Source organism: Alligator sinensis, unplaced genomic scaffold, assembly GCF_000455745.1.
Source record: "Alligator sinensis unplaced genomic scaffold, ASM45574v1 scaffold219_1, whole genome shotgun sequence".
Lineage (NCBI taxonomy): Eukaryota > Metazoa > Chordata > Crocodylia > Alligatoridae > Alligator > Alligator sinensis.
Window position 1 is genome coordinate 3835430 of NW_005841866.1, and position 13818 is coordinate 3849247.

The 13818-nt window shown below is 46.5% G+C and overlaps 1 protein-coding gene and 1 long non-coding RNA gene across 2 annotated transcripts in view; one reads left to right on the forward strand and one right to left on the reverse strand.

Annotated features, from left to right (window-relative positions):
- The window catches only part of LOC102371100, a 17755-nt gene extending 6059 nt beyond the window's left edge, over positions 1-11696 (reverse strand). The window contains exons 1-3 of the long non-coding RNA XR_323012.2: positions 11626-11696; positions 4573-4681; positions 3867-4034 (exon numbers count right to left, since the gene is read on the reverse strand). This is a non-coding gene — a long non-coding RNA (uncharacterized LOC102371100). The remainder of the gene's footprint in view (positions 1-3866; positions 4035-4572; positions 4682-11625) is intronic.
- The window catches only part of LOC102371266, a 26648-nt gene that overhangs the window by 10106 nt on the left and 2724 nt on the right, over positions 1-13818 (forward strand). Inside the window, exons 5-9 of the mRNA XM_006016748.2 lie at positions 752-817; positions 7568-7668; positions 10941-11005; positions 11599-11750; positions 12144-12296. Coding sequence (XP_006016810.1) covers positions 752-817; positions 7568-7668; positions 10941-11005; positions 11599-11750; positions 12144-12296 — 537 coding nt within the window. The remainder of the gene's footprint in view (positions 1-751; positions 818-7567; positions 7669-10940; positions 11006-11598; positions 11751-12143; positions 12297-13818) is intronic.

The window sequence follows — 13818 nt, forward strand, 5'->3', positions numbered from 1 at the left end:
CCCCCCCCCCCCGCCTGCAACCAATTACAGCTTTTTTCCTTTTTTGTGATAGCTTTGTAGGGAAGAAAATAGAAATGTCTAGGTTAATGTTCTTCCTTAAGTTTTCATAGTCTCTTCTTACAGGACTAAATCCAGATTTTTAGACTTCCCTTTGGCCCATGTATGGTCTTGGAACCAATCTCTTATAGGTGAGATTTAAGCATCTGCACTTCCAAGAGGTAAGTTCAGAAATCTTGTCCAGTGCTCATGGTTTTTCTCTGGAGCTATGACAACTACAAATCTCATGTGTGCAGTGTTGCTTTTAGAGGAGTGAAAACCCCTAGATTTTGGACGTAAAGTGCTTCAATGTCCTTTGACGCTCCTGCCCCTTCAAGGCATCACTGCAAGAACTTAATCCACCAGGCTTCAAGACCAATTGCAGAGACTAAGTACTCAATACCAAATACCTAGACAAGATGACAAGCAGAATTCTGTGGTTAATAATACAGTGATGCAGATTCTGGGGCGTCTTCCAAGGAATGCTGGAGAATCTTTTGTGACTTGTAACTCTTACTGGAAGGTCTCCACAGCCTTCATTGTAGAACAACCCCAAAACACAACTGGATCACTAGGCCTGTTCATGAGCTGCCCCTAGCACAAGGCCTAATATACTGAAGATGACATCAAACTGTTAAACTGCCTTTTCCTCCACGGTCTATAGCTCTTGGTTAAGGGCTGCTAAACTGATCTTTCTCTTCTCACTCTGATACAGATTTGGCTTCCCTCCTGGCATTTCTTGAAAATGATACCACTCTAGAATCCCAGCATAAGCCTGGTGGTAAGTGATTTGGGGGGAGCAGGTTCTTTCAGCACATGTTTAAGTCCTTGTACACACAACTTGACTTTCATCCAGTTTTTGGTCAAAAGATGGAAATCAACCAGTAGTGTTCAGCTAACCTACTCTGTCACTGAAGACTTGTTCAGGCTAATGACTCTTCGCCTAGGGTTATTTAGTCTGGAGAACAGAAGACTGAGGGGGATCAAATACCTGAAGGATGATTATAGAGAGGATGGAGATGGGCTTTTTTCTCTGTGGCTGTAGAGGACATAGATTCATAGATGCTAGGGTTGGAAGGGACCTCAATGGATCATTTGAGTCTGGCCCTAGGCAGGAAAAAGTGCTGGAGTCATGTGACCCCAGCCAGGTGCTTGTCCAGTCTCCTCTTGAAGATCCCCAAGGTAGGGGAGAGCACCAACTCCCTTGGAAGCCTGTTCCAGATTCTAGCAACCCTAACTGTGAAGAAGGTCTTCCTGATGTCCAGGTGAATTTTGTATACTGCCACAAGATCCCCCCCAGCCTTCTCTTACGGAGGCTGAAAAGATCCAGGTCCCTCAGCCTTTCCTCATCAGGCCTTCCTTGCAGACCTCTAACTATATGAGTGGCCTCCTCTGGGCCCTCTCAAGGTTGTCCACATCCTTCTTGAATTGTGGTGCCCAGAATTGGACGCAGTACTCTAGTTGCAGCCTGACCAGTGTTGCATAGAGGGGGAGCATCACCTCCCTGAACCTGTTCATGATGCACCTACTAATGCATGACAAAGTGCAGTTAGCTCTGCTAATTACTTTGTCACATTGACAACTCGTATTCATCTTGGAGTTGACAACGACTCCAAGGTCTCTTTCTGCCGCTCTGCTGCTGAGAAGGTCATCCCCAGCCTATAAGTGTGCTGGTGATTCTCTCTCCCTAAGTGCAGTACCTTACACTAGTCCTTGTTGAACTGCATCCTGTTGTTCTCTTCCCACTTCTCTAACCTGTCCTGTTCCACCTGGATTCAGTTTCTTCCCATCAGAGTGTTTCCTTTGCCCCATAGTTTGGTGTCATCTGCAAATCTGGACAGAGTGCTTTCTACACCCTCATCCAGGTCACTGATGAAGATATTGAACAGCACTGGCCCAAGGACCCAGCCTTGGGGGTCCCCACTGCCCACATCTGTCAGGGTCGATACTGACCTGTTCACCACTACTCTGAGTATGATCCTTAAGCCAATTTGCCACCCACATGGCTGTAATCCTCTATGGCACAGCCATTCAGTTTCTTTATAAGAAATGGATGGGACACCATGTCAGAGGCCTTCTTAAAGTCAGAGTAGATGACATCTACCTCAACTCCTACAAATATGCATTTAGTGACCTGGTCATAGAACAAAATTAAGTTAGTCAGGCAGGATCTACCTGCCATGAACCCATGCTTGTTGCCCTTCAGCATTGTATTACCCACTGGACTCCTACAAATGTGTTCCTTCATAATTTTTTCAAGGGTTTTCCCAAGGATAGAGTTATTTTTTTCAAGGGTTTTCCCAAGGAAAGAGGTGAGACTCACTAACTGGTCTATAGGAAGGAGGATCCTCCTTCCTCCCCTTCTTGAAAATGGGGACCACATTGGCTCTCTTTCCAGTCCTCTGGGGCCTCACCTGAGCAACCTGAGTGCTCAGACAGTTGTGCCAGTGGCTCTGCTATGACACTGGCTAATTCTTTCAGCACCCTTGGATGGAGCTCATCCAGTCCCGCTGATTTTAAACACATCCAGCCCCTCCAAGTGTCTCTTTACTAGGTCAGCACTGACAATTGGTGGCCTGGTGTTTCTTCTGTTAGTAATGCATTTCAGAGATTTGTCTAGATCAGAGTTCAAAAATGGAGGCAAAAAACTCATTGAAGAGCTCAGCTTTGTCCCCACTATCTGTCACCGATTGCCCTTCTCTATCCTGTACGGGTCCTGTGCTGCCCTGCGCCTTCCTTTTGCTCCATATATACCTGAAAAAGGACTTGTTGGTGTGGTTTTGTGTTTTTTTTTTTTTTTTTTTCCCCCCCCCTAAATTTTTGTCACCAGCCTGAGTTCTAATGCTGCTTTGGCCTTCCTAACTGATTCCCTGCAAATGCAAGCCTCCTCCTTGGTAGCTACCCCCTGCTTTCACAGCCTGTATGCCCCTTTTTTTTGCCCTTAAGCTTTCCTGGATTTCTCTATTTAGCCAGGAGGGGTTTTTAGCCCCTTCTGCCTCCTTTTTCTATGCAGTGGGATTGCCTCCTCCTGCACCCAAATGACCACCCTTCCTGGACCCCTATCTTTGTCAATGCTCTTGAACTTTAATGTCCCACTAACTAATCTCCTAAGCACACTGAAGTCAGCCTTTCTGAAGTCTAGTACTTCTGCTCTGGTTACTTTTCCCACCCTTTGCCAGATAGTGAATTCACTATCCCCTAAGTTGCCTTGTACCTGCAGGTTCCCTGTAGCCAGCACCAAGTCCAGTAAGGCATTCCCTCCTAGTGGGATCATACCTCCTGTGTTAGGTGGAGGTCCTATATGTAGGTTAAGAACCTACATGACTGATTTAGTTCTGACTGACTGATCCTCCCAGCAGATGTCAGGGTAGCTTGTCACCAATGACAACCGTATCTCTCGACCCATACGGCTCCTGAGCTGCCCAAAGAATTCCAGGTCTAGCTCATCCTCCTGGTGTGGTAGTTTATAGTAGACCCCCACTACCAAGTCCCTTTCCCCTCAGCCCCCTTGTATCCTAACCCACAGTATGTCACTTTGGCCCTCCTCTGATCCCATCTTCACTTTTATAGAAGATCTATATTACCCCTCAACAAAGAGCAAAGGTCCCCCCCCCCCCCCCCACAACCTATAACCTTCAATGCCTACCATCCAATCATGAGTAGGGTCCCATCAGGCTTCAGTTAGCCCAACCAGGTTGAAGTTGTTGCTTGCAAGCAAGTTCCTCCTGTTTGTTCCCCATATTCCTAGCATTAGTGTAGAGACATTTTAAGCCTCCCAATGGGTGCCTTTGCACCCCATCCTGATGTCTATCAGGTCCCTTAGTGCTCACCTGGGCTCACGCAGTGATGTCTTGGCTTCTGGCACCGGGCAGGCAGCAAATCTCCTGCACTGTGGGATCTGGTCAACCAATAGGCCCCTCCATGCCTCTCGGGAGGTTGTCTCCCACCACGATGACCCAGTGTCTCCTCTTCCGGTTGTTGCTCAGCCTGCAGGGCTGCTGTAGGAGAAGACGCATCTGCGACTTCCTGTGCTGCATCATCCTTCAGTACCCCCCCCAACCCCAGCCTGGATTTCCCTCACCTGCCCCTCCAGAGCCTCAATCCAGGCACATGTGGGACAGGTGAGGGGACCCCAGGCCCCAGAGGTCCTACCAGGCAACTCCCACAGACTGGGGGAAGGACAGTGCTGACCCAGCCAAGGGCCTTTGCCCTGGAGCTCCTGTGAGGCCTCCACTGATGAGGCAACAGCAGGGCAGGATCCCTGGCTGTGCTCCATGTTGCCGTCCCCATCGTAAACCCCCTCCTCATTCGCTTGCCTGAAGTCTCTGTCCGAAGCTGCTGACTCTTGGAATTTAGGCCCCTTCTATGTGTCCACCTGTGCAAACTCCAACGCGTGCCTGTTTGCCTGGCTTGTGAGTGTGGCTCCTGCTCAGCTCGGCTATATGGGGATGGGAGGGTGGGGGAAAATAACCCCCCTCCCAATCCCCTACAGCTGGCCTGGTTCATCGCCCCTCCCCTTCACTCTCCCCAGCTTACCTGACTGTTGCTCCTCGTCCCTCAATCGGGCTGCTCTGCTCCGCTGGGGTGGGGGAGCTGGGAGCACATGTGTGACTGCCTTGGCATCTGGGCTGGACATGACTAGGAGCTGCAGGAGAGGAAACTTAGGTCAGAGACTAGGAGTAACTTCCTGACTGTGAGGGTTGTCAGGCATTGTAACAGGCTACCTAGAGAACTTGTGGAATCTCCATCCTTGGAAGTTTTCAACAGCAGGTTGGACAGGCACGTGGCTGGGATGATTTAGTCGGGAATGATCCTGCCTTGAGCAGGGGGCTGGACTAGATGACCTGGTGAGGTCCCTTCCAGACCTGCTTTCCAGTAATCCTAATGAGGAGAAATCTACTGTAAAACTGCATGCTACTACAGTAGACTGTATCAACATCATGTTAGTGAAGGACACCTGAGAACAGTACATGTGAAAAATAAGGGAAGCCTGCAAATATATCTTGCTCTTTTAATCACTGTTCTCCCTTTTTCTTTATTTCATCTGCTTCCTATTGCTTATTCCTCCCAGGTTTTTTTGTTTTTTGTTTTTTTTTCTTTTAGATCTTCATATCTTAAGTTTAGTTCTTGGAGACTTGCTGCATTAGCTTCCCAAATGCAGTTAATGAAAAACGAGTCTGGGCCCAGTCAATAGGATTTTTCTACAACAAGAAAAAAGGGCTTATTGGAATGGAGTCTCCTACTGGAAGGAAAAAATCAATAGTTTTAAGTACCAAGCAAGTGCAGTCTTTGAACTGCAGTAAACTTAATCACTCCAGGGGAATATACCTTTTCAGTACCTAGTATGTTAGATGCATAACCTGCATAAACTATAGCATTCTAATCTTAGTGGGACTAGGACTGGCTAGAGGGTACAAAGCTTTAAAGGAAGTCTTGATCACTTGGGCTAAGTATAGACGGTCAAGAAGCCTGAGGCCGAATCAGTTCAATCTTCTCAGGTTAATCTAAGCTACGTAGCTTGAAGGAGACATTCACTTTTTCCTGCAGTGGCCCAGGCCAGAAACTGGGGGATGTTAGAACACGGCTCCCTTGGAAAGGAGCAGATAGCTTTGGCCAAGACTAGCTCACCCACCCTGCAAGGGGGGGTGTGGGGCAATTCTGGGGAGGTGCAAAGCATCCTGGGATGCTGAGGGACTGAGCTAACTTGAATCTGGAGGGGATCTGAGGCAGAAGTTCAGTAAACTGATTTAACCTAAATCAATTAAGTCTGACACTACATTCATCTAGGTGTACCTTTAAACCAGTTTCAGCCATTTTGAAAACAGTTTTGTATGCACTGAACTTCTGATGTGTTACAGATTTGAACCAGGTTCCAATCACTTACTAGTTTTTGTATAATTTCTGCCCCTAGCCCAGTGGTCATTTAAGACTTGGAACCCTTATCAGTAGCAGATGTGTTAATTAACTTGAGTGGATGCTATAAACCTCCAATCAGTATTTGGGAATTTAGCTTAGTTAAATTCATAAACAGTTAAGTACCTTGAACAATAGGCTTTTGTGGTATCTCATTGCTGTTGTTTTTGGGGATGGGGGAGTGTTTTCTAGCATGAATGTCAGAGCAAGTTTAATCTTGCTCTCAGATATGCAGATGAAATTTAGCTTGTTTTTTCTGGGGTTTTTTTATAACCATGGCTGTGAAAAGCAAACAGTATCTGTAAACTAAATGAGAGACATGTGCACGTGACACTTTAAAGTGGGCTAAATGCTTTTGCACCGCTTTAATGGTCAGTGTTTGCACACCTTGGCAATGTATTGCATGTTAATTCCAGCCGCTGTAGGAAATTCAGCAGTGTAATGTGCCTTCAATGATTTGGGGCACAGCAAACTAAAACACTCCTTCAAGGAGTCTTAGTTTGCTGCACCTACAGCCATGGAGTGAAGCACCGGGCTCCGTGCGGCTCTGCAGGAAGCCCTGCAGGCAGCCTGGCAGCAGCTTGGGAAAGCAGCCTGTGCCCAAGAAAAGCAGCAAACATAACCTTCCCCCAGAACGAGCCTGCCTGAGCTGTATGGAGGGCCCTGTGCTTCCCTTCACAGCTGCAGTGCCCCCTGAGACCGTCCAAGTAGGGTGCCTGTGGGTGGGTGCCACTTGGGGGGGGCTGCTGCTGCCATGGAGGGAAGCACCAGCTCAGGGACTACTCCGCCTTCCAGCTGCTCACCCTCCCCTCCCTGCTGGAGAGTCAAGTAAGTCAGTAAGGTGTGTGCACAACAGGTGGGGTTTAATCAGCCCTAAATTGAAGCAGTACTCTTTAAAATCCACCGCTTCAATTTGGGGCCCCCGTTTCATCTATACATGCCCATACTACTACTCTTCAGCCAGAAGAAAAACCTGAATCCTACATGACCAGTAACAATGAAGAAAGGTACATCTGTATTCAAACAGCAAATAGTAAGCCAAAGAGCCAGTCTGTTAAAGTTCAATATGCACTTCTACTTGTAAGGAGCTGGGAATAAAGATTTTAACAAAGTAAATATCATTCAACTAGCTTAAATCTTTGAAATCTGGCCAATTTACAGTTTCTAATCTATATTTGATTGCATTAGGATGGAGTGGAAGGGGAGAAATCTGTTGACTTTCTATAACAAATGATCCTTTTGTTCAATAGCTCCTTTCTTCATCTCAAAGGTGACTACATTACACTTTTGTAGTAAGTGAAAAGATAGTCAGATCTAAAGTATGAAAGGCATTTAATCTTTCTGGGTAAAGCTGCTATGAAAACCTAATGGCACAACTAGGGCATACCAGTAAACCACACTTGTCTAGCTTTTTATGTCCTTCAGCATGTAGCCTGGTATAATATCTACAGGTAGTTACTTTAAATACACTAAGCCAAAACTATCCCAATACAAATAAGTGGGAATATAATGTTTTTTTTCTGTTGTGTGTTGGTAACCAAGAACAAGATGGGTAAATAATAATAAACACAATTGTAAAATGTGCTAAGGTATTAAAGATTTCTATTTCTTTTGATAGATATCTTATTCGAAGTCACTACTGAAATGAAACATGAGAGATGGATCCCACAGAGCAGAAAAAAGATGAAAAAGGCTCTCCTTGAGTCCATGAAGCTTCACGTAAGATAAAGGGAGGGGAATGGCACTGCATGTGGTATATTGGCGGAACAGCCTTAACGTGTCCTTCCTGCATCCAAGCCTTATGTGGCTCTCTGATTGTAAAACTATATGATGTTGGCACATTATTGAGTGTTGATGTGCTCCAAATGTGCAACTTACTGCTATTGAAATTACTATATTGGTTCTTTTTCCAAAGCTAATACTACTGCGTGCTTGTACACGTAAGGGGGTTTAGTTTCCCTAGATTGAAATGGTGAGTTTTTTAATTTGTGGGTTTTTAATTGTGGTTCGCTGTTTCAATTCAGGGTCTTCCGTTGCTGTTCCAGAACAGTGACAGCATGCTGGTAGCTCCCTGCCCCCAGGCATCCGCGGGCAGGCTCTGCCAGAAAAGTGGCAAGGGGTCTGATCCTTTTTTCCTCATGGAGCCAGCCTCACCAGTGGCTGGGAGGCAGGCTGCGGGGGCCTGGATCTTCCCTTCAGTGGTGGGACCTGCCCACTAGCAGCCCTCCTGGGCAGCCCCAGGGGGCATCACTACCGCAGAGGGTAGGTCCAGGCCTGCCAGCGGCTCACCCCCAGCTGTGGGAGGTGGGGAGGCTCTGTGAAGGCGGGGAAAGGCTGTGCAGCTCTGAGCTCTGAGGGGCCTAGTGCTTCCCTCCACAGCAGCAGTGGTAGCATACAAACTTTGTGGCAGTATACGAATTCACCGGGGGGCAGCAGGGAATAGGAGATGTTTCTGGTTATTCCAATGGGTGCTGTGGTAAACAGAGCAATGGCCACAAGCTGATGGAGAGTACATTTAGGTTGGACATCAGAAAGAACTTCTTCAGTTAGTTGCCAGAATCTGCAACAGACTTCCAAGGGAGGTGGTGCTCTCCCCTACCTTGGGGGTCTTTTAAGAGGAGACTGGACAAGCACCTGGGTGGGGTCACATGGCCCACTCACCTTTTTCCTGCTACTGGCAGGGGGTTGGACTCGATTCTTTTGAGGTCCCTTCCAACCCAAACATCTGTGGAGCTGCCCAGGCAGGGGGGTGCTGCCCCAGCTTGCAGGCAGCACCTGGCCCAATCCAATGGTGCACAGCATGCTGGAAGCCCACGTGTGGGGAAGCTCAGGCTTGGCGGGTTTCCAGCACCCCGTGCATTGTTCCCACTGCCTTTCTGCTGTCTGGGAATGGGCTGGCTTGCCCCTGGCATAGTGAGGGAAGGCCACAGGTGGGCAGTGTATGTACTGGTGGCTGGAGAATGTATTGAGGACAGGGCACGGGGCCTGCCAAACCTGACCTTCCCCAAGCATGCCTGGACTTCCAGTGCCCCATGCACCCTCTGTCTTCAGCCACTAGCACACCCATGTGACATGTACACGCACAAGTTTAGCTTTTTTTTAAACCACAATGGGAAAACTTGCCTCGATGAAACTAAAATACATCGGAGGTGGTCTGAGTTGCCATGCTCAAAGAAATGCTTACAGAAAAATCATGCACATGTATATGGTGACGCCATTATGTTAGACAAATTATGATTTCTTGTCACATTTTGTCATGTACACGTGATGGTGGCACCATGTGCACAAGTGCTCATACTAATTTGTTGCCTTTGTGTTCCTGAAAGAGGGCCTAGCATACAGGAGGGTTTCAAAATACTGTAAAACTGCATCTCTTGAGGTGCAAATATCAACATTCAATAAATTTTAAGGCCAGTATAATGGCCCTAACCCTCACTTTTGTAACTCCCTTTTTGTATAGTACTTTTGTAGTCAAAATATCCAAAGGGAGCAGATAATGGAAGCATTTTGCTTCCAAGGGTGATAGTGGCAGACTGAAATCCAGACATATTTTCCCTTGCAGGGATGAAACTGTTACTGATCCATTTCAGACATTAGGCACCAGAACTGAACAGCCCATTGCACAAAGTGTGCTCCAGGGCTGGAAGTCTAATTTGACTGACAGCCTTTGCTTCAGTTTCTGCTTATAGGCTTATACCTATATAGAGAGACCCTGGTGTAGATGGCAAGTAGTTGCCCTTGCTGATGCACCTCAGCAGGTTTCAAGCTACTGCATGCTCCAGTGATGCAGGTAGCATAAATCCCTTGCCTAGAGAAGAAAAAATTGCTAAGGCAGCATCTTGGCTGGCTGGCAGGAACTGGGACTTGCCTCTGATATCTCCAGTGTCATATGTGAAGAACACATCTGAGGCAGTCCTATTTCTTTTTGTCTGCTTCCTGTTTCCCACCCCCACTCGCTTCCACCAGAGGCAGCACTCGAGCAACATCTGGGCACTGTCACGGAGTACAAGGTGCTCTAGACTAGCAGTGGTGTTGGGTATGGGGTGGGGGGAAGTTGCCACCAAAGCCCATGTCAAAGGGGCAAAACATGCTGATTTTGATGCAAAAAAATGGGGTGCTTCCTCCAGGACCAGTAATGCTGTTCTACAAAGCTACAATTCTCGGGACACCCTGGACCTTGTAACATGCAGGCTGCCTGCTGGCTGGGAAGTGCAGGTGCAGCATGGGATGGAAGGGCACCCCCCTCCTCTCCCATCCTGTTAGTGCCCTCACACCTCACCCTTGCTTTCCCCCCAGTTAGGTGGTGCTTGGAGCATGTGCCCCACTTGCCCATCCCATATTCTGTTACTGCTTGGTGTCTAGCACTTTAGCAACTAGTCACATAATATTTGCAATGAGTCCATCTACGAAGTAGGGAAGAAAAGCATAGCTTTCTGTGCCACTTGTACCCCTGACAACTGCCATCTGATCTCTAGCTCTTTACCAAAGGATTTAAATATTGCTATGATAAAGTTGTATGTGGCTTGGGATGGAATGGAATCGCAACCCCCTACCCTTTTCTGTATCTCCAAAGTAATGGAGAGGAACCCAAGCTAAATGAACAAAATGAGTTCCCTTTCCTATGGAAAAGGGTTCAGAACAGAACGTAAGAACTAACAGTTACTGGGCCAGATCATAAGTCTATCTAGTGTAGCACCTTTTTTCTCTCTGAAGCACCAAGTTGATGCTGCAGGGAGGGTGAACAGGGAAAATTCAGTGTTTTGTACCACTTGCATCCAGCATTTGGAGGTTTAACTGCTGGTCAAGAGGACAGATTCTCTGTGAGAGACTTTCACAAACCAACAGCCTCTCCTGAGGTATCCCCACCAAACAGTGTAATCATTCAATGGAGGCCTCTTTATAAAGAAACCCTGTCTGGATGGGTCACGATGGCTGTACTTAGCATCGGCTATCCCACGGTGAACAAACTTTAGTTATTCTGTTCTTTGCAGATACAGGAGAACCTGAAACTCTCTGCAAGCAAAGTCAACAAAATAAAGTTGAAGGAAATAAAGAGGTATGGTTGTGTGACTCCAAATCATCAGTACTTGGGAATGCAATCACCTCTTCCACTGACTTAAATATCAGTGCAGTTCTGTGTCAGTTACTAACTTCATCTTCCAACTTTTCATTCATAGATGTTAGGGGCTGGAAGGGACCTCACAAGATCGTTGGATCCAGCCCCTTTGCACTTGGGCAGGAAAGACTGGTGGGGTCTGACATGGGGACAAACATAAGTTAATGAAGGTGCTTTGCTTCAGAGTGCCTTCATCTGTACCCTCATTAAATTAGGCTTAACTTGTCCTGTAATTGGGTACTTTTAAAGCATTCTACAGCTGTACGTTTGTCGGGGCATGGCTATAAAGCACTTTCAAGGGCTCGATTGCACAACAAATATCACTTCTGTTAGTGTCTTTTATAAAATAACTTCAGTCTCTTCAGCCCAACCAAGCCAGCCAAGAGCTGAAAGAGCAAACTAATTTCCCAACACTGTAAGCAATCCCTCCAGAGCTGAAGCTAGCCTCTATCCCTCCTCACAGTATCTGATAAATGGAAAGGGATATCCCACAATGGAAATTGCATCAACACAGGTGTTTTCCCTGTATGCAGGACAAATGACCAAAACCTGAGGCTTACCTTCTGGCTTCACTTAAAACCAGAAGAAAGAAATCTCTCTCTCTCACTACATTCTCAGCTGAAAGAACTCATTGGAAGATCTGTGGGAGAAAAGAAATTGCAGCTGGCATCACTGTCAGTTGAAGGTATGTGCTATGCTTTTGTACTGTTTTAAAGTTGTTGCCTGTGATAGGCCAGTTCTTTTCTGTTAAGCCTACTTGTATGACTATGGTATTTAGTAGTGCTGGGCTTGCGCCAAGACCCATTGGACTAAGTACTGTCCAAATAAGACACACACTCCCTGACCCAAAGAACTTCTAATCCAACTTTTAAAGAAGACCCAACATGTGAATGGAAACTACAAAGGAATGAGGCAACATTGGGTGCAGTAAGGAGCCTAGAGCTATGCCATTGGTACAGAAAAATGGGATTGGAGTAGAAATATCACTTCAAACCAAAGATTCCCAGACCAAGAAAATCCTCCTCAAGCCTCCCTTCCCTATCACAGAACAACTTACCACCCATTTGCTTCATTGCAGATGTGAATGAATGCAACTCTGGAATTGGAATCTGTGGTGATGAGGCAGACTGCTTCAATGGAGTTGGCACTTATTTATGTCGTTGTAAAAAAGAGTATGAAGATCATTCTCCTACAAAATCTGGCACACTGTGTATCCGTGTCCCACGATCAGGTACAGAATAAAGAATTACATGTTTATTTTTTTAAAAGAACTGCAATTCCACCTTTTGAAGTGGAATTAATTGGTATGGGGGTATTTGAGCTACACAATTGAACAAATTTAATCCTGACCATTGCTATACCCTTCAAAGGCACTCCTAGTCAGCTGCTGCCTGCTAAGTAGTCATTTGGCAGGTTTTTTACCACTTACTATCTGAAGTAAGTACTTCAGAGCAAGTGGTTAATCTCTTGTATTGTAGCCCTTTTGTTTTTAACACCAGTTATGATGCTTTTTTGCTTCCTGTGGATTATTTTATTTACAAACCATCAAATTCTGCTCTTGGAACAATTCAATATCTGCCTCTTAAACTTCAAGAGGCCTCACAAAGGGGGCAGCATCAGTTTAACTACATAAGATTTAAAATAACAGCACCAGATTGCAGTTGTTCAGAGCAAGAATACTTTTGGGGGTGAACTGTAATTAGAAAGTAGCCATTGTGAAATAATTGAACAAGACTTGGTTTTAGGCTAGGGACAGAATTTACACACAAACTGGGTTAAGTGATCAGAAACTGGTTTAAATCTGTAATAGAACAGAAGTTCAGTGCACATAAACCAGCTTCAGCCATTTTGAACTAGTTTAAGATGAACCTGGTTGAATGCAGTATCAGACTTAACTTAACCAGGGTTAAACTGGTATATGAAACTTCTGTCCTAGACCCCTTCCTGGTTCAAGTTAAATCAGTCCCCCAGCATACTTTGCAGCCCTGGGCTGTGCTGTGCCATCTGCTCCAGAGGGCAGGGTTGGCCTTGTCCCTCTGCTCCCTAGGTGGAGCAGTGAGGACTGGCTGACAAGGGGTGGGGGTGTGAAACCTGGCTGGGGACTGCAGCTGGATCTGCCTGGGTGGGGAGGTAGCAGCCCCTGCCAGACTTTTTTTTTTCTGCTGCTAAAGTGTGTGTGTGTGGGGGGGGGCGGCGGCCAGGCACCAGCCTGAGAGGGACTGCCACCCCCAGGCAAGCCCTGGCTGGGGGCTGGGGTCTTGAAGAGGCTTTAATTCTCTCTTCTCCAGCTCAGCGTGCTGCCCACACCCCTTGCTCTTTGCTGGAGCAGGGTGCGGGTGGGCAACAGCCTGAAAGGGACTGCTTGGGCTGGTGTGACCCAAAGAAAGCGGAGAACTACACTTAAATTATAAAATGGCAGAAGCTTTGGAGTGGCTTGAAGGCATGATCCATCATGCGCTGTGCCCCCCACCCCTGGCTTCTGGCTTGAGTCACTGCAGGCATGTGGCTGTATTTCCTGAATCAAAGTGAATGTCTGTTCACTTGCTTCTCAATTTAATCTCTGCAGTTTAGACTAACCTGCAAAAATTGAATCGATTTCAGCCTTGGACTTTTTGACAGTCTGTACTTGGCCCTAAAGGCTTAATGATCTAACCAAAGCATGCTCTTATTCCTCAGTAAAACTAGATGACTAAACAGATTGTTCTAGTGATAACTAGATAACGTTTATGAGTTAATGCTGAACTCCTGTAATG